At 37.4% G+C, this 20,161-nt stretch overlaps 1 protein-coding gene across 6 annotated transcripts in view; it reads right to left on the minus strand.

The window, feature by feature from the left end:
• The window catches only part of NEBL (nebulette), a 173,884-nt gene that overhangs the window by 90,717 nt on the left and 63,006 nt on the right, over positions 1–20,161 (minus strand). For all 6 annotated transcript variants that reach the window (XR_011466441.1, XR_011466440.1, XM_070380985.1 and 3 more), the window contains 3 exons: positions 17,966–18,070; positions 15,655–15,765; positions 9,738–9,848 (listed from right to left, as the gene is read on the minus strand). Coding sequence is in view for 4 of the 6 variants with exons in the window: in XM_070380985.1 (XP_070237086.1) it covers positions 9,738–9,848; positions 15,655–15,765; positions 17,966–18,070 (327 nt within the window). In the remaining 2 variants the exon portion in view is untranslated. The remainder of the gene's footprint in view (positions 1–9,737; positions 9,849–15,654; positions 15,766–17,965; positions 18,071–20,161) is intronic.

Here is a 20,161-nt window from a genome sequence, read left to right on the forward strand (position 1 = left end):
GTTAAAAAAAATGTACTTTTTTACTTCTTTAAACAATAATATCAAGTATAAGGAATGATAATGTGTTAATACTTTCATAGGCTCCCTAATGCATTATATTATTTTATTTCAATGAAGCATGTATATACACTTCTATTTAAGATCTTGCATTGGCTTCACCATCGACTAAACTATGTTTATAATCATGAACCTGTCTGACAAGTGAACACAGCTTAAATATAATTAGCATAATTTTGGCAAGAACATCTGTTTTCTTCACTGCTTCTATTTTCAAAGGCTTAGCAAGCAATTTTAAGTCAGTTTTGTGTGCACAGGTAGCAAAAGATATAAGCTGAAAACTGAGTTATTTGGTTGGGTAAATTTAAAATCTTCAGGGATTTAAAATAAGCCAATTTTGATTGGTTTCAAAAAGCAACACACTCATCTACAAATGATGGCCAATCAACCTCAGGCTGCCCAGAGTTAAACACAAGCTGTGTAAACAAAAACGGACTCTCAGGTGAAAACAAACCACAATTACTACCCACCTACAAGACTGTTTCTAAGTTACTACATTCAGATGAAAGCCATAGCGGGGAATGTCTTTTTGTTTACAAAAGAATGAGTGTAAAAATGGAAACCCTTACTTTTTGAAAAGAGCTGCAACCTCTCAGATATCTATGCTTTCCATGGGTTTCCTAATTATATGCTGTTCAGCCTAATGACTGCGTGGAGAGAGGTGAACAGCACAAAGGCAGCAGGACTGGGGCAATGAATGGGGCCCCATCATCCATGTAAATTGCAAATTAGAGGCCGGCATATGTGACTCAAAACAAATATTAAGATTGACATGAGCTGCACATTCAAACTAGCAGATACCATGGAGCCACACAGGAGAAAAGCCCAGGGGCCTGGTCACTACAGATCTCCCAGGATATCAGGCTTGGGGATACTCCCCAGGAACAGGGGCTGATGCTGAGGCACACAGAGCCACAGGCTCCTGCTCTGTGCTCCCTGCAAGGATGTCTGAACACGGGTGGTATAGAGACAATGTGGCCTGAGCAGACTACTCACCTTCCTCCACCTCACCTGTGACTTAGGGCTGAGGGAAACTCATCTGACATTTCTCAAACGTCTGCACAATGTATTTTCTCCCTTCTTCAGCCCATCCGAACCAGGAAAGAATAAAGCTGTTATGCAGCAGAATATGTGTGTGTGTGTTTGTGTGTGTATATCAGAATATATATATATATTCAGTTTTATATAAAATATATATGTATATACATATATTTTATATAGAATATATATGTATATATATATTCATATGTGTGTGTGTATATATATATATTCTGAATAATCCCAAACTAAATGCAGCGTTTTCTGAATAATCAAACCTTAAATGCTCACTGAATTCTCCAGCAGTCTTCTCATGGCAAGATGGTGTTCTATATAAAACTGCTTTGAATAAGAAGAAAGCTGGGGTTCCTAAAAGTCATCAACCCAGGACAGGTGCAGGCCTGAGGGCCCATGATTTATTTTACCTCGTTTTACTTAATGTTTTGTTCCCTATCATGTCCTCAGAGGACAAGAGAGAATGAAAAACATGGCAGAGGGAGGAGCAATGAAAGGGGAAGGGGCAAAGAGGGAAGAGGAAGAAGATGGGAAGAAGAGGAGAGGAGGAGGAGAAAGAAGAAGTCATTTTAGGCAGTTTATGATGTGAGTGAGTGAAAGTCGCTCAGTCATGTCTGACTCTTTGTGACCCCCTGGTCTACATTGGAATGGATAGCCTTTCCCTTCTCCAAGGGATCTCCCCAACCCGGGGATGGAACCCAGGTCTCCCGCATTGCAGGCAGATTCCTTACCAGCTGAGCCACAGGGAAGCCCTGTTTATTAGGTACCAGGTACATATTAAGGACTTCACATTCACTGCCTCACTCACACGTTTCTTAAATGAATGACTCATAAGGATTTATATTCATTAAACCCAAGTTGCCTTTATTACTCTTCTATTTCAAATTTTTTCTTAATTTAAGCTAGTTATTCTCACTAATGAACATTAGACTAATTTTAATAAGTTCCACAAAGGAAATAAATGGACTTTTAATGAACACTGCACTAACCAACCAAATGATTTTAGGGAAAACTATATCTCAACAATATCTTAGTCTGTTCCCAGGAGGAAAATGTATATTTCTCCATTTCTTTAAATCTCTTATTATAGCTTTCAATGAAGTTTCATCCTTATCGTCTATAGGTCCTATACAGGTTAAAACACAACAATTATGACAATATCACATTTATACATTTATTTTGTACTCAAAATAAACTGCTACATATTTTGGCAGTATGTAATCTTTTCAAAAAGACCAACTATGGTTTCTTCCTCAGGAGCACTTAGAATTATTACTTTATGTGCTTGATCTCTCTTTCTTGCCTTTTTTTTTCCCTCAGTGAATTTACTTCTTTGCCCATTTCCATGAATCTGTATCATTTTCCTAAATTACTCCTTTGTCCCTTTGTAGTGGACATGTGTTCTTTTTTTTTTTAATCCACCTTTTGTTGTTGTTTTAGTCACTAAGTCATGTCCAACACTTTGTGACTGCATGGGCTGTAGCCCACTGGTCTCCTCAGTCCATGGAACTTCCCCAGGCAAGAATCCTGGAGTGGGTTACCAGTTCCTTCTCCAGGGGACCTTTCTGCCTAAGGAATCAGACCCTCATCTCCTGCATTGCAGGCGAATTCATTACCACTGGGAAACCCAAAAATCTTCCAGGTACTTTTTATTTGGAAACTGCCCCTCCCTTGCTCCCTCCATGTGATTTGGTGAGGCGATCAGAAGCAGCCTTCCTTTCTGGTGACAGGAGTGGCCACGTGACAGGCTATCCAATCAGATACTCCAACCCTTTGGAAATTATGATTAAATAGAGAGCAGACACATAAACAAGCAAGGTCAGAGTCGTTGATGGATCTGAGGCTGGGGGAGAAATAACTGCTATCCTTTCCTCTGGGATTGGCCACAGTGAAGATGATTTAGTTTTGGAAATACCAGCCTTGAGACCAACTAGACAGATTTGATCTGCAAATGAAGTCATGGAGAAGGAAGAAGAGCCAAGAGATACGGAAAGAAGGGGGTCCTCGTGACACTGTGGAGCCTCTGGAGCCAGTTATGCCTGAAGGTAGCTTTACGCAAACCAATAAATTCTCATTTTTCACTTGAGCTAACATGAGATGGATTTCTGTTACTGAATCTACAAACTCCAAATGTAGCCTCCATTTCATATGTTTCTCTGCAATGTCAAATCTATTCTTTATTGCCTCCAATAGAGATTTTAATTCTATCACCTGAAGCTAATACAATATTGATAAATAAATTATAGTTAAATTTTTAAAATTTTAATTCTATCGAAATCTGTCATGGAATTTCTTCCTTATATTACCATGTTCACTTTCACTCTCAGCTTGCATTTTCATCTCATTTTATTGTCTTTTAATCTCGGTTTATTCCCCCCTAATAATCTTTCTACTTTTGTTTCATCAGGCCATATCTTTTGCATGTTCCTTACATTCATGCAGGGTATGTGCCAGGTACTGTAGTTCTGCACACTTTAAACACATGAATTTAGTAAATCTTCACCCCACCATTATTGTGCCAGCCTGTCCTCAACTCAGCTCCATCAACACTCCCTCCCAAGGCTGGAACTAGTTATCCAGAAGAATCTTCTTTCTTGTACCATTCTTGGTTGGACTTGGCCAATAAGAGAAACTTTCAATTAGATATTGAAAATGAAGTGAACTGGATGCCTTTATTATCCATGTACAGCCAGACTGAGCACTGAGCAAAGGACTCCCAGTGACTCTGCAGCAAGCTTTTCATGTTTTGACAACAGTGATCTGAGATTCTTCAATAGGTGACTTCATAAACTAGAAAAAAGCCAAACCTCCACCATGATGATCCTTAGTGAAATGTAATTACTTGGAGATGTGAAGATTAAGAACTGAGGGATGGCAGGCAGCATGGAAGCCACAGACAGACACCTGTGGAGCCAAGGGCAATGTGAGCAGATAGAGTAAAAGAAATCAGAACCAACTGGCCCCAAACTTATTCATTCCCTTTACTACTCTGGTGAAAGTTAAAACGATTCTTGGTGAGAAGAAACTGCTGGATAGGATAGGTTTGTAGGATAGAAGTGAATAGTATGATCTGTATTTAGTCATAATCTCAAAACACCAGTTTAGTCATCCTCAAGAAATTCTTTTGTCATAAACTTTCACATTAGAGAAGCTCTCCAAGGTCATTAAGTAGGCACATGGACTGGAAATTATATCTTAATAAGGCTTATTTCTGTTTAGGTATGTTGCATGTAAAAGACTATTAAATAATTAAGTCCTAAACATTATTTTTAAAAGAAAATATAAGTCTCTGAAATATAAGTAAACAGAGGATCTGATATTCATCAGAAAACACATTTTTTTCAATTTTCTAAATGATAGAGCTTTATCATTATTTGCAGTATTATCATTGTTGATAAAAGCATTTTAGAGATGATAAAAATTTCCATGTTTATGATTAATTTTATCACCACCACAATCTTATGAAGAAAGCAGAATAGATATTATTAACTGTTCTGCCTTCAGTTCAGTTCAGTCACTCAGTCGTGTCTGACTCTTTGCGACCCCATGAACCGCAGCACGCCAGGCCTCCTTGTTCATCACCAACTCCCGGCGTTCACTCAGACTCACGTCCATCGAGTCAGTGATGCCATCCAGTCATCTCATCCTCTGTCGTCTCCTTCTCCTCCTGCCCTCAATCTTTCCCAGCATCAGGGTCTTTTCAAATGAGTCAGCTCTCCACATCAGGTGGCCAAAGTATTGGAGTTTCAGCTTTACTATCAGTCCCTCCAATGAACACCCAGGACTGATCTCCTTTAGGATGGACTGGTTGGATCTCCTTGCAGTCCAAGGGACTCTAGAGAGTCTTCTCCAACACACCACCGTTCAAAAGCATCAATTCTTCAGCACTCAGCCTTCTTCATAGTCCAACTCTCACATCCATACATGACCACTGGAAAAACCATAGCCTTGACCAGATGGACCTTAGTTGGCATAGTAATGTCTCTACTTTTTAATATGCTGTCTAGGTTGGTCATAACTTTCCTTCCAAGGAGTAAGCGTCTTTTAATTTCATGGCTGCAATCACCATCTGCAGTGATTTTGGAGCCCCAAAAAATAAACTCTGTCACTGTGTCCACTGTTTCCCCATCTATTTGCCATGAAGTGATGGGATCAGATGCCATGATCTTCATTTTCTGAATGTTGAGCTTTAAGCCAACTTTTTCACTCTCCTCTTTCACTTTCATCAAGAGGCTCTTTAGTTCTTCATCACTTTCTGTCATAAGGGTGGTGTCATCTGCATATCTGAGGTTATTGATATTTACCCTGGCAATCTTGATTCCAGCTTGTGCTTCTTCCAGCCCAGCGTTTCTCATGATGTACTCTGCATATAAGTTAAATAAGCAGGGTGACAATATACAGCCTTGACGTACTCCTTTTCCTATTTGGAACCAGTCTGTTGTTCCATGTCCAGTTCTAACTGTTTCTTCTTGACATGTATACAGGTTTCTCAGCAGGCAGGTCAGGTGGTCTGGTATTCCCATCTCTTGAAGAATTTTCCACAGTTTATTGTGATCCACACAGTCAAAGGCTTTGGCATAGTCAATAAAGCAGAAAGAGATGTTTTTCTGGAACTCTCTTCCTTTTTCCATGATCCAGTGGATGTTGGCAATTTGATCTCTGGTTCCTCTGCCTTTTCTAAAACCAGCTTGAACATCTGGAAGTTCACGGTTCACGTATTGCTGAAGCCTGGCTTGGAGAATTTTAAGCATTACTTTACTAGCGTGCGAGATGAGTGCAATTGTGCGATAGTTTGAGCATTCTTTGGCATTGCCTTTCTTTGGGATTGGAATGAAACTGACTTTTTCCAGTCCTGTGGCCACTGCTGAGTTTTCCAAATTTGCTGGCATATTGAGTGCAGCACTTTCACAGCATCATCTTTCAGGATTTGAAATAGCTCAACTGGAATTCCATCACCTCCACTAGCTTTGTTCATAGTGATGCTTCCTAAGGCCCACTTGACTTCACATTCCAGGATGTCTGGCTCTAGATGAGTATTCACACCATCGTGATTATCTGGGTGTGAAGATCTTTTTTGTACTTAGAAATGAACAAAACCTAATATACCTATTTTAATACTAAATTCTAAAAGCACTGTTTCTTAAGTCACATCAGGAATTACAGGATAATAAATATTTTTCCAATTTTTTTTAGTGATTTACTTATCCTTAAGATTTTTTTCTTTCTGATGGAATAGAAATTTTGTCTACTGATAAGTTTTTATTAATGTTAAGAAAGTACATATATCATTCTTGGAAAGAGCATTATGTCTTGGTTTCCCCTGATGAATACCTCTTTCTAATACACATTGAATTGATTACCAATATGGTATTTTGGGAAAGCTTACCACTCTAATTTCATCACAAATCTACACAGATCACATTATTTATAAAACTTAAAATGGCAGCTAGAATTTGTTTAACTTAACTTTAGAAGTACTGCTCTTCATGCCTCTGATAAGATTGATGAAAACTAATAACGTTACTGAGGTTTTCATTTCAAACCCATCTTTAGGGGAAGGTAACAGGATAGAATATCTCCAGTTTCTTTAATTACATTAGAAAAATTTGGCAGGGGTACATCCCTGAAGATACAAAAAAAAAAAAAAAGTCAGATGAGGTGTTTTTAATCATTTTTTGATAACAGTATCAACAAGATAGGTGGTTAAATGGGTTCAGGAAACTTATGAATATGCCCTTCTGACCTAAATGCTTCTTAACATAAATTTTGTATTGATTTGACCTTCTTAGAAATCTAACCTCGTTTCATTGTTTTGAATTAACAATGATATCACCCTAAACTCTTAAATCACTCTTTAAAACTGAAGGAGGACCAAACAGAACTAGTATTTTCTGAACTGGATCTTCAACAGAGCTCTTTACATCTCATATCTAATTTATCACTTGCAAGAGCTCTCTGAGGTAGATTTCATTACCCCAATTTTACATATGAAAAAAAAAAAAAGAAACAGATTTGGAGATACGTGTAACTTGTCCAAGGTTATCCAGGCAACATGTGTCAAAAGAAGCCTTTTATCCCTGGCCTGACTCCCAACTCCTTTTCTGACCTATGTGACAGTGGAGGATATTATGAGAAATTATTCTTTCCTGTTTCATGATCATTGAACTTGGGGGTGAAAGAAAAGACCACTGCCCCCAGAATACTCTTCACCTTGGAACTCTCAGTTATTCCGAGGTGGAAATTTAGTCGGCTAGTCACAAAGAATCTCTTCCCAGCCTCCTTATTCACATCTCCAAAGGTATAAAGGACAGTCAGCTTCTGAAAGAAAAATGATTCCATCTGGCCCATTGATCAATGTTCTAATAAAAAGTCTGACCAGAATGGAGGTAGGAATTAAAAGCTTTGAACTGTAATTGTCCCAGTTTCTTGGTTCTCTAACAGACATCAGAAAGTTGACTTGATTTTGGTGGAAATATAAAAAGAAAAGCCAAGATGCTGACATGTATTGTTTCTAGGAAAATCAGATACACATGTGACAACACATTTTGTTTTAAATTAGTAAGTCATTAATATAGTGCAAAGAGACATTTCACATTATGAAAAGGTAATTCTGTTAGTTAAACTCTCTACAAATGCATTTCATTTTACTGAAGCCTTATGGGAGACACAGTTTTGTATTTCATGGAGATGCTGTGGCCTCACCTACTTAACCAAGAGACATTCTTGCTTTCCTGTGTTTTTCAAGACCCACAATTAAATTTCATATCGTAGGGACAACAAATGTATTATTCTAAGTGACTTGACTCTAGGGGAATATCAACTACATCACAGGTAGAATACAAATATCATTCTCACTTTAAATCTGAGTAAACAGTCTTAAACACTTTCTAAATCCTATTATATGTACAAACTTTGCATGTAAAGGTTGAGCCGAGCAGGCAGAGGAGTGTAGGTAAACACATCCTTCTCCCATAAGTACACAGTGCTGAATGGAGGAGAAAGGGGCTTTCTACTCTATTCCCTCAATCCCTCAATCAAAGACCTTTTAAAAGAAAAGGCAGAGTTACAATAATAACCTCAGCTCCATGATAAGGAACTTCTGTATTTGAATTTCATTGAATTATAGAGTTAGATAGTGTCTCCTGAGGGTCTGTAAAACGGCAGCCACCTCCCCAGACCACCATGACCTCCCTCTAACCCACACCATTTACAGAAATTCAAAGTTTCTTCAGCTCAAAACAGTGGAGGCTCATGGTCTCAGCTTTTCTCTCCCACAAGAGCACTGGATCCATTGAGAAATCTAATGATAACCTATTTTACCTATATTTTAAAAATTTCACTTAAAATCTTGACACAATAACCATAGAGTGACCTTTAAGAGGGAGGCAGCAGATTATAACAGGAAGAGTGGACTGGGGAGTTTGATTCTTCAGTCTCATTTTCTTCATCTACAAAACGGGAATCCGTACGTGGATTCTGTGAGAACTGGAAATGATCAAAGTCTTGGCCCAGTTCCTCGTGCACGGCAGTGCTCACTAAGTGGTTGTTTTTATGGCTGTGATAGTCCTTGTGTAAGCAGAAGTTCTTATAAAGCCTCCTGATAAAATGGCCTTGCTGGTAATTACAGACATGTAGCTTCTTCATCTCTTATCAATCTTAAACCATCTTAGAAAAGCACTTTTGGTATTGGCATATGTTTATACATTTGAATTAAAATGTAAAACCTCACTCAGTTCTTACTTAAGCATTGACCTACTGCAATTTAGTATCAGATGACTGTTGCCATCCTACAAAGAGATGCTGCACAGCTGGGGCTCTGGAGGCACAATTCAGAAAAGAACTAAGTGATGGGGCAGAGCCTGTGTGAAATGACAAAGATGCTTCAGGTACTTTGCAAAGAAAAGGGAGCTTCCTGACCCAACAAAGGCAAACACTTTATCTTAACTGATTCTAACCCATAAAGAACCTGACAAACAGCGCCTACTTTCCTTCTAGAAAGCAAGGAATTCATGATAAGGAGACAAATAAGCTTCCACTGCAATTTCAGGAAAAAATATTCTTCTAGGCCCCCAAGACAGTAGTGCTAGCTAAGTAAACACATGAAAGCATTGATGTACTAGCTACCTTATAGCCAAAGAAGAAATATGTTTGCTACAGGCTTGTTTCCTCTCTCTGGGCTTCTGCTTCTAAGCTGGCCATCAGGCATCTATTGTCTTCCTGCTCCTCTTGGGTCTTGTGACCGTCTGCCCCCACACGCATTCCAAAAGAAATTGTAGTGGGGTTTAGTCTCCCTAGCATCCCAGTTCTTCTGCAGTTCTAGACTGGAAACCACGGGAGCATCGCCATCATGACAAGGAAGCTATAGGAAAGGCTGTTGGAAACCCGATTTCCAGGTCTGCAAGAAGTATGTGACATTTTAAAGGCATTCTACAAGGTTCTAATAACCATTGAGAGAATAATTCAGATGTGCTTTCTGAATGGACATGGAGAGATAAAGATTAAAAAAAAGATTTAAAGTCCTTTTTGAACAGGAATGTTGTAACATTTAAACTTCAACAACTTATCCACTAGCCCTGATGTGAGTTAACTACAATTTTCCAGAAAATCATGAGGAATAGCTTGCTTACATTACTCTGGTGCTTATTGACCTCCATGGCATGTTTGATCTCAGGCGGCTCCTTCATGTGGGCATAATCTGAGACTCCTTTGGCAGCATCATGCTTCTGCCTGTAGGCAATCTGAAGGAAAAAACAAATAATTTTAGTTTCATTTGGAGGTGTATGAAATTTCTTACCCGTTAAATTTCAGTATTTTGCTAGGATTTTACGTAGTATTTGGTCAAATTTGCCTAAGCCTTTATAACGAAATAATATACACAATACTTTAATCTTTGTGCTTCTGTTTAGACTAATTCCAACCCTGAGTAACTTATTTCAAAAGTTTTTGTCCACACGCTAAAATCCCTACTTGTATTCCTCTAGCTTAAATCTCATCTACAGTTTTGGGAAATCTTTCTACAACCAAGAGGTTTTAGGGTAATATATGTTCAAGGTTTAAGTCCTGGGAAAGTAAATAACAAAACTGGGGAAACACTTGGATATTTAAAAGTGAATTGTTCATTTTTTAATTGACTGTTTTAATTTTATGGAGGCACAACTATAATATTAAATAAACCTTATTAAAAGCCCTAACCTTTGGGAGAAAATATAATGCAAGTCTCATATATGTCAAGCCTTGTCCTCTGTTAGAGAAATAAGCACCTTTGCAATGCCACCCATCACTACCACATTAAATCTGCCCCACACCTGTTTGGAGAGAAGACATGAGAATAATCAGAAGTAGAAATAACCAAACTCAAAAACAGAGTTAAAAATTGAAGATCCCTAAGAAAGCAAATTATCCCCTTCCAGGTAGTCTATTCCTATATTATCCTGTTTATTTCCTTCATAAGTTTAAATTACAAGCTTTCATTTTTATAAAATTACTTATTTTCTGTCTTCTCTTACTAGAATGCAACTAATTCACTAAATCCTTATAACCCAGAATAGTGCTTGACATAAACTGCAATAAACATTGGCTTAGTGAGTGAATAAATTAATAAATAAGTGAATAAATGAATGAGAATAAAACAAGAATAAATTAATGAATTACTTTTAAATTAAAATATATGTTAAAAGTTTAATGATAAGATGTTAAATGGAGTTGGAATTACTTGGTGCAAAATGTGTGTGCTTAGTGCTCAGTACAACTATCCAAGTTCAAATCTCTTTTCTGACTTCCCCACCCAGGATTTTTTTTTTTTTAACTTCCAGTGAAAGAGAACTCAACCCAGGCATCACAGTTTCTAAATTTTGAAGGTTCTAACACAAAGTTCCTCCTTTAATGAAACTCAAATCTATCTCCCCAGCAATGCAACTGTTTGGCCATACAGGAGGATTCTAGTTCACAGGACAGAACTGTAAATGTGGGAACCCAGCTCTCAGGGATTTCCACTCCCAGACTATCTGTGCAGATTTAGGCACTAAACCCCTGTATACTCTGCTGCTGCTGCTGCTGCTAAGTCGCTTCAGTTGTGTCCGACTCTGTGCGACCCCATAGACGGCAGCCCACCAGGCTCCCCCGTCCCTGGGATTCTCCAGGCAAGAACACTAGAGTGGGTCGCCATTTCCTTCTCCAATGCATGAAAGCGAAAAGTGAAAGTGAAGTTGCTCAGTCGTGTCCGACTTTTAGCATCCCCATAGACTGCAGCCTACCGGCCTCCTCCGTCCATGGGATTTTCCAGGCAAGAGTACTGGAGTGGGGTGCCATTGCCTTCTCCGCTATATACTCTACACACTCTCAAAAGTACAAATTCCAACTGTTCCACCTCTTTGGTAAGGTGTCCAAAATATACCAGATATGGCCTGACTGGTCCTAATTAGAATTCTTCAATTTACTCTAGGTTATCATCTCTAATGTGCTATATGCTGTTAATACATCCATAGATCATGCCAATTTCCTTTTGATTACTATGTTGAGATTTCTGTCAATGAATGCCCCTAAGTCTTGTTCACTCCTGCTTAGCTCTGTTCCTACATATGATTATTAAACCTCCCATATAGCACCACATGTTATTCCAGGGATAATTCATCTTGCTAGAATCTGTTCACTGATTTAATCCATCGGGAAATCTAATTTTGATGAACATATCTTTAAAATTTTCACCAATTAATTATGTTAAACAGAAACCCATTAAGAACCTCCATTCAGGCTGAAAAAGTGCATCATCCCAGTTCCATTACATTCTACAACTTGGTGGCGGGAGGAGTTTAATGGGTGGCCAAGTCTCTTAAGCCAAGGAACAACTTTTATGAGATCTGCTCTAAGTAAAAAGAACTAGCATATGCCTATCTCCTTTCTGCTGGATGCTGGGTTGATTCTGTGTTTTTAACTGTGGTACTTGTGACATTATAAACATAACCAATGCAGCTGATCATTTTGTGGGTTATCATAGAAGTAGTGAGTCATCAAGCACAATTTTAAAGAGCACTCTTTCTTAAAAAGGCTATGTAATTTTATACTCACTGCATTAAAATAGTCATTTCATTTATAGCTGCTACTAAGCACCACTTTAGAATTAAGATTACATCAAATTGGAAGCAGCTGAACTTTAATTTATCATATTAATTTTCAGCCTTAAAATAGCTAATGGAAACGTATGTTGAGCTAATCAATTTTCTAATAAATTTGATTTCGTAGGATGTGTCATTATTGTGTAGCATTTCCCCAGGTTAACACTGTGTTCTTCATACCTCGTGAGTTAAGGTTGCTATGGCCCTAGACACCTAACTAGGGGAAGATACTTGCAGTAGTCTTATGAAAACTATGTGTAAATATGTTTACACAAGGAATATATACATTTATCTTATATATTTCATCTTATATGTTTATATCTCATCTCTACATATAAAAGATGTATTATATTTCTGATTTGCAGTATATTTCATAACTACTATACAGGTACTGAAGTGAAAGTGGCTCAGTCATGTACAGTTTTTTGCGACCCCATGGACTATATAGTCCATGGAATTCTCCAGGCCAGAATACTGGAGTGGGTCACCTTTCCCTTCTCCAGGGGATCCTCCCAACCCAGGGATCGAACCCAGGTCTCCCCCATTGCAGGCGGATTCTTACCAGCTGAGCCACAAGGGAAGCCCAAGAATACTGGAGTGGGTAGCCTATCCCTTCTCCAGAGGATCTTACTGACCCAGGAATCGAACCAGGGTCTCCTGCATTGCAGGCAGATTCTTTTCCAACTGAGCTATCAGGGAAGCCAATCCCGTAGCACAGGCAACCCTGAAGCTCTGGAAACAGGACCGTGTGGCCACTGTAGATACAAACATAAGCTCTCATATATCTTTGCCATTCAGATGCCTGAGCAGCCTGTATCACTTCTATGATAAGGGATTATTTAGCCTCAGCGTGAGACAGCCCCTGTGAGAAGGGTCTCACCACTTAGTGGCACAGTCCATCCATTTCCAGAACTTTTATTTGTGATCTTTGTAAAATTTTTAGTGAGAGTTATCTAACAATATGTCCTCCTAAAATCTCCACATCTGTCTCTCTTTTTTTAAAGGGATTTCTATGTATCAGTCATTTTCTATAAGGAGCATTAACCTTGTCACTTCAATCTCAATATAAGCGTTTGCAGATTGATTTGAAGATAATAATTTGTCCCAATATCAAAAGTTTAGGATAGTTTTCACTAGAAACTGGAACATGCTTACATTTTAGAATTTGCCTCATATTCTAATTCAGGTTGCCACAAATCTGATACTATTTGGACACATATTCTAATTCAGGTTGCCACAAATCTGATACTATTTGGACACAGTAAAAGGTTAGTTCTTTAATTATCACAAATACTATTAAATTGTTCTACTTTCTTGCCTGTCATTATCAGGTAAGCTCTGAGAATTCCAATTTTAACAATAATAAAATAGATTTATGTGTATCTAAAGAAATGTTATTACAATTACATAAATCTTTGAAATAGACACCTTCTTCAGAATCCAGGTATTTCCTTTCTAACAAGTTCAAAGACTAATTATGACCCTGGGCAGTGATGCTTCTTGAGAGCACATATATTTCTTTCTCAGGGTGCATATTCTCCTCTGGAATAATACCTGTTACCAATTAAGCCACAATCTATTCTGGAGAAAAACAGGAACAGATTCCAAAATGTCCAATGTGGATTACTTTTTATGTTAAGTTCTACGTACACATAGTTGTATACTATAGACATGCTTACGCCATAAAAAAATTTGGAGAAAAGTTATGCACTTCCAAAGCAATTAACAATGTAAATATCTGAAAATGTTACCTTCCCAAGTAAGTATAAAACTAAGAAAAGATTTTTCTTTTCTTTATTATATAACTGTTGCTTATTATTATCGCAAAAATCTTGTCAAATATCAAATGTTATAATTATTTGCTTTATAAAGAACTCTGTATGATTAGCAAGTGGCTGGGTCACCAGATGCTGGGTGGGAAAGAAAGGGCGGGCATATTAGTCCTGGTGAGCCATGCAGAGCCCTGACATATATTTTTAGCCTCATGTTGCACAGCTGAGATTAGCTTACTGCCAAGCTGGGTACACAGTGGACATTTAAGTCTGTGATAATGAAGTACTTAAAGATATTCTGCAAAGAATAACCATACTTGGTGTTGTTCAAGAGTAATCTATTTTCAGACTATTTTAAAGTTATCTACGTATCCTCTACTTAAAAATAAAAGGATTCTGGAGAAAGAAGTGAACTTGTTTAATAATTTTTAAAAAGAGGGGTAGAAATAGTAAGAAAGAGGTGGTAACAGATATAGCTTAGAACCAAGACTTGAGCGAATTCATCCATGTTCATATGCTGGCTCTGCTGTTTGTCTGTTGTATGACCTTGGGCAAGTCACCTAACCTCTCTGTGCTTCAGTTTCCACATCTCCAAAATGAGGCTATCTCATGGAGTTGTGAGCATCAAGTGATATAAATACATGTGAAATGAATAGAACAGTACCTGACACATAGTGAGCATTTTTATGCATTTATTATTATTAACCACAAATGTAGCATGAAAAATATAAACTATGTAAAAGGAAACATTTCCTTAAAAAAAACCAATCAACTGAACAAAAATGCATTTTACAAGTATTTATTGAACACCCCTTGTGTTCTAGGAGTCCCTAGACTCCTAAGCACAGAGATGAGGCAGGGAACAAGACAGATGAGGTTCCTGCTCTCTTATGGATGAATAAAGTAACCAAAAAATAAAAAATAAAAATCACAGTGTACTATGAAGAAAACATAGCAATAATATGAGTGAGAAAGAGGAGAAATATTCTATTTTGAAATTCTGTTTTAAGGAACACAATAGATTAAATGCATTAAGGATTCCTTCTGTGTTAATGTACTCTAAAAGGAAAATTACTCCTAAACTCTCATGGATTCAAAATGAGTTTACATAATGATAGTTCTTAAGTCTGTCTGCAACTTACAATCATTAAAATAGCCATTTCCACCTGGTGGAGGCTTTTTTGGGAGCCTGATATAGTCTAAGTGAAAACACCATCCAGGAGAAAAAAAAAAAATTCGGGAACCACTTGTCTAATTGAGGGAGCACAGATCTGTGGATCCTGACTTTAACCATTAATTCTTTATGTGATTTTTAATAAGCTATGGGTATGTTCTCTCACAAGTTAAATCAAAGACTAGTTTAATATTTGCTATAAGATTGTAATCTAAGTAAAGTGTCTAGATAAGATTCATATTTGCTCTGTTAGTAGTGGAGAATGGGACTAGGAAAGACTGTATCATGTGACTAACACACTGGCAGGTCCTTGTCTCTATCTGTGACCATCAGCGACCGTCACTCTGAGTGACTGCTGACAGAACACGAATCAGTTGCTTCCAATGTTGTTTATCTAAGAGAAACAACTCTTTATAAAATGCTAAACAATGTGTATTAGGTATATATTTGATTTACATAACCGTATAATAATCTAGGAGAACCATACCTCACTCTGTAGTTGTGTGACTTCTCTGGCAAAGACACTGTCAATTGTGGCTGGCATCTGCTTATAAAGAGAATTGGAAAGGTCCGCCTTAATGGTGCCTTTGTATTTTGCCTAGGGGGGAAGAAAGAAAAGAAAAATAAATATGTCTCAGTTTTTCTTTTACTGCGAATATTGAAAGAGAATGAAGACAAGTACTTTCTTAGGAAACAAATTAGTTGGGATTGACACATATACACTGCTATGTATAAACTAGGTAACTACTGAGAACCCACTGTATAGCTCAGGAACTCTACTCCAGGCTCTGTGGTGACCTAAATGGGAAGGAAATCCAAAAAAGAGGGGATATATGTATACGAATAGCTGATTCATTTTGTTGTATGGCAGAAAATAACACATTGTAAAGCAACTATCCTCCAATAAAATATTTTTAAATACGTAAAGTCAACTTTAATCTCAGATACCGAACCCGACGGTCATATTTGAAGAAATAAATCCAATTTATCATGGTAAAACCTTTAAACCAAACATGCAAGAAAATAACAACTGGAAGCGGGGAGTTGAAGGATGGGAGAAATGGGTGCAAAGCGGTCAACAGGTACAAGCTTCCAGTCATAAAATCAATACCTGGGGACATAAACTCTAGCATGGTGGCTACAGTTAATAAAACTGTATGACATATTTGAAAGTCACCAAGAGAGTAAATCTTAAAAAGTAATCATCATAAGGGGAAAAAGAAATAAGATGTGTGACTCCACATGATAACAGACTTCTTGTGGTGGTCCTTTCACAGTGCGTACAAATGTGGAGTCCTGAAACTAATATAATACTCCACGTCAATTATACCTCAAATGAAAATTTTAATTAAATCAATTTAATTAAATAATGGCTATTTTTCTACTTAAACTCATGCACATTTCTAAAAGTAATTCTATTGTGTACCAACAATTTCATATATTTGAAATTGTTGTCTCATATTGCCAAAAAATATGTGAGAATGAGACACTTGAGCTGTTCCAGAAAACACAAGTCATTAGAATTTGTCTAGAACCTGAACACAAAGGACAGCCTTCCTTTATTCAAGTCTTCTTAACTTCTTCCACCACAACGGCGGGGTGCTGAGGTTGAGGAGCTTTTTTGCTGTTTTTGCACTTTCCCACATACAATCTGCACTGCCTCTAAATGATCTCAGTCATTACTCATAAAGAGAGACACTCATTCACTATTTCCTCTTGGGAAGATTAGGTTCAAAGGAATGTAACAGATTGCCCTCTTCCTTTTTTTTTTCCTCTGTAGTTAACTCCTTCAGGAAAAAGCCTCAATTAATAATTAAGAACACCAAGCATTTCTCTGTGAAGGAGAAATAATATTTAATAGCTTACACAAGTAAACAAAACTGTGGCTTTCCCCACTCTATCCACAAGTCCCTGATGTTACTCCTACTTGGAGCCAGACTTGAGTGTTGATTCATTGAGCATATAGCTTGTGTAAGCCTTGTGTTCCCATAACTCTTCAGATTTTCATACTTAAAATTTACCAGTTTTCTTCAAAATGCTTTCATGTTGGCAGAAATAATCCCAAGAATATCACGTTGTTCTTTTTCCAATAACTTAGGAAACACTAGAGGTCAGTCATCTACAACACTAGCTAATCATCTTCTTTTCGAGTTTATCTCTTCAAAATGATCTATTCGCAGACACTGGCATTGCCTCATCACAGAAATCACTGTTAACACTGTGCTTTATAACACAACATAAGCTGCAGTTCTACATGCGCTCAGAAAAAGATTATATGATTTTTCAGCTGGAAAATGAACATAGCGCATTTCTTACTCTATAATTTCATAGCAGGTATCTCTGTTGAGCTGATCCTAACCAAAAATAGTTCAAATTGATCTGAAGTTACTTACCAAAGATACCACATTTTATGGAATCTGCTGATCAGTTTGACTTATTTTCAAAATGAGATTGGATCATTTATATCTAATAAGTCTGTTAAGAAATAAAATAATGGAACTTCTGAGACTATTTTGCCAGTACTTTCTATTGAATAAAAATATCTCCTTTTAATTTGATGTAAATAAAAAAAGGTTAGAGTCAACATAGATATCTATAATAAAACATATCAACAATAGATAGTAAGCTACCAGTTTACATAAGTTAATTGACATAATGCATAGAATTATATATACAGATATTATTAATATCAACATTCAGTGGTATTACCAGAAACATTATTCTCTAATTTTAATACACAAACTTTTCTACATAAATAGAAAATAATACAAGCCATTTAAAAAGTTTTGATACCTTACCTCAGAAATAAAAGCACCAATGTGTTTTACATGGTTTAGCATAGGCGTGTCAGTCACAAACGTACACTTGCCTTTAGACTTTTTATACTCTTCTTTATAATGGATCTGAAAGAGAGAACATTTTACATAAGAGAAAGAAAACAACTCTAATGCTCCCTTTTTAAACAGAAGAATTAACTTGCACAAGTCTATTTTCTGAAATAAATACTCCAATGTGGAATGATGCTCAAAACAAGCCAAATCAAATAAACCGATATCCAGCCCAGAACAACAAAGGGGATGAGGCAGGGTAAGAAAAAGGCTGCTCTTTACATAAGCAAGGGTACAGTTACCGTCAAGGATCTTGCATGTTGGACCCACACTGACTGTGGGTCCTATTTGTCCAGCTTCTTCAGCATAATTAAGAAACATCGGTACCACGTATAAAATAGCTAACTCATAAGAACCTATTGTATAACACAGGGAACTCTGCTCAGTGCTCTGTGGTGGCCTAAATGGGAAGGAAATCCAAAAAAGAGGGGATATATGTATACATACAGCTGATTCATTTTGCTGTACAGTAGAGACTAACACAATATTGTAAAGCAATTATACATCAACAAAAATTAATTAAAAATAATTTTTTTCTTTATTTTAAAAAGAAGCATTGCATAGGCTTCCCAGGTGGCTCACTGGTAAGGTAAGAATATTGGAGTGGGTAGCCACTTCCTTCTCCAGATTTTTCCAATCCATGGGAAATCCCATGGACAAAGGAGCCTGGTGGGCTACGGTCCACAGAGTTGTAAAGAGTTGGACACAACTTAGCAACTAAACAACAACGAAGTATTGCATGCATACTCAGCACACTCCTTTATCACTTGATTTCTTCAAACCATGCTAAGATTTCTCAATAAATAAATCTGGTTCTGTGCTAAGCATGGCCTTTCTCGAGATAACTTGAATACTTAGAACTAATACACAAGTTTGAGGGAATACATACAGCAGATGTATATAAAATAGGTATTTCCAATTTACACATTTTCTGTGTAGCTATGTCATACCACACACACAAACTTTAACTCACATCTTAAAAAAAATTCTCCATTTCACTCATACAATTGTCCTAATTTATTGTTACTTTAAGACACAGACCCTAACAGGTAAGCCTATGGTCAAGCAGAAACACAGTTGCCTATCTCTGGGTTTAAAGTTAGGAGTCATCAGGACAGATGTGACCAATTAAGAAGAGGACGAAATTAAACAAATGGAGATTACTGTTAGCATCATTACCTAGACATGCTGGATTAGAGGAGGGAGCATAAATTGTGGCCACAGTGGGATTCTGGTCACTAATTAATTACGCTCAAATCAAAGGTTGACTATCCAATTTATGAGAACCCATAGGCCTCCCCAACCTCCTCCGCTCCCCCAAGCATAGAACCCACCGAGAAAGCCTGTCACCTGTGGAGATCACTGCAGAATGCCCCCTTGTGGTGGCAGGCAGGCAAATGGGACAGAGTCCAGAAAGGCTTAGCTGAGCAATCCTCATTTTCTCTTTCCATTTCACTAGTGAGAGGAATCACTCTCTCCCCCTCAGGAGAGGCCAGGATTACTCTGCGAGAAGATCCCGCATGGGCAGATAAGTCAAAAAGAAGTCAGGAACTATAGAGAGGGATCTGAAATGTAATCCCACTGCCACACTAATTGCCATCCAGTCTGAAAACTGGGCAGGCAAAACCTATGACTGTTTGAGAGGATGAAGGTAATTTGCTGAAAGTTGTATCACCCTGTAATAAAGTCATGTTTATCTACCCAAGACTGTAAATACTTAGACTGAAAAAAATGTCATAGTTCAGATGATTAAATTACATGGCCTCCCTAATTACAGCCTAAAAGTGAAGTTTAACGGTATACACTACCTGGTTCTTAAAGAACATGACTAATGTTGATGTTACACTTTAACATGACATAGAGATTTTACCATATTTGAACAGACCTAAGGGGCATTATTTGACCTGAGGTGTAACCAGCCACAAACATATTGAGTAACATTATTTTAAATGCCGTATTTCACGGCGATGACTCAGATATTAGATGCTGACCACATTAAACATTTGCTTTATTCATGAAATCAACATTAGAACATATTTATCTTATCTGAGCACTAAATTGCTTTTTTTTTTCTTCTCAAAGATTAGCCATAATTTTAGGTCTCTG

Source organism: Bos mutus, chromosome 13, assembly GCF_027580195.1.
Source record: "Bos mutus isolate GX-2022 chromosome 13, NWIPB_WYAK_1.1, whole genome shotgun sequence".
Classification (NCBI taxonomy): domain Eukaryota; kingdom Metazoa; phylum Chordata; class Mammalia; order Artiodactyla; family Bovidae; genus Bos; species Bos mutus.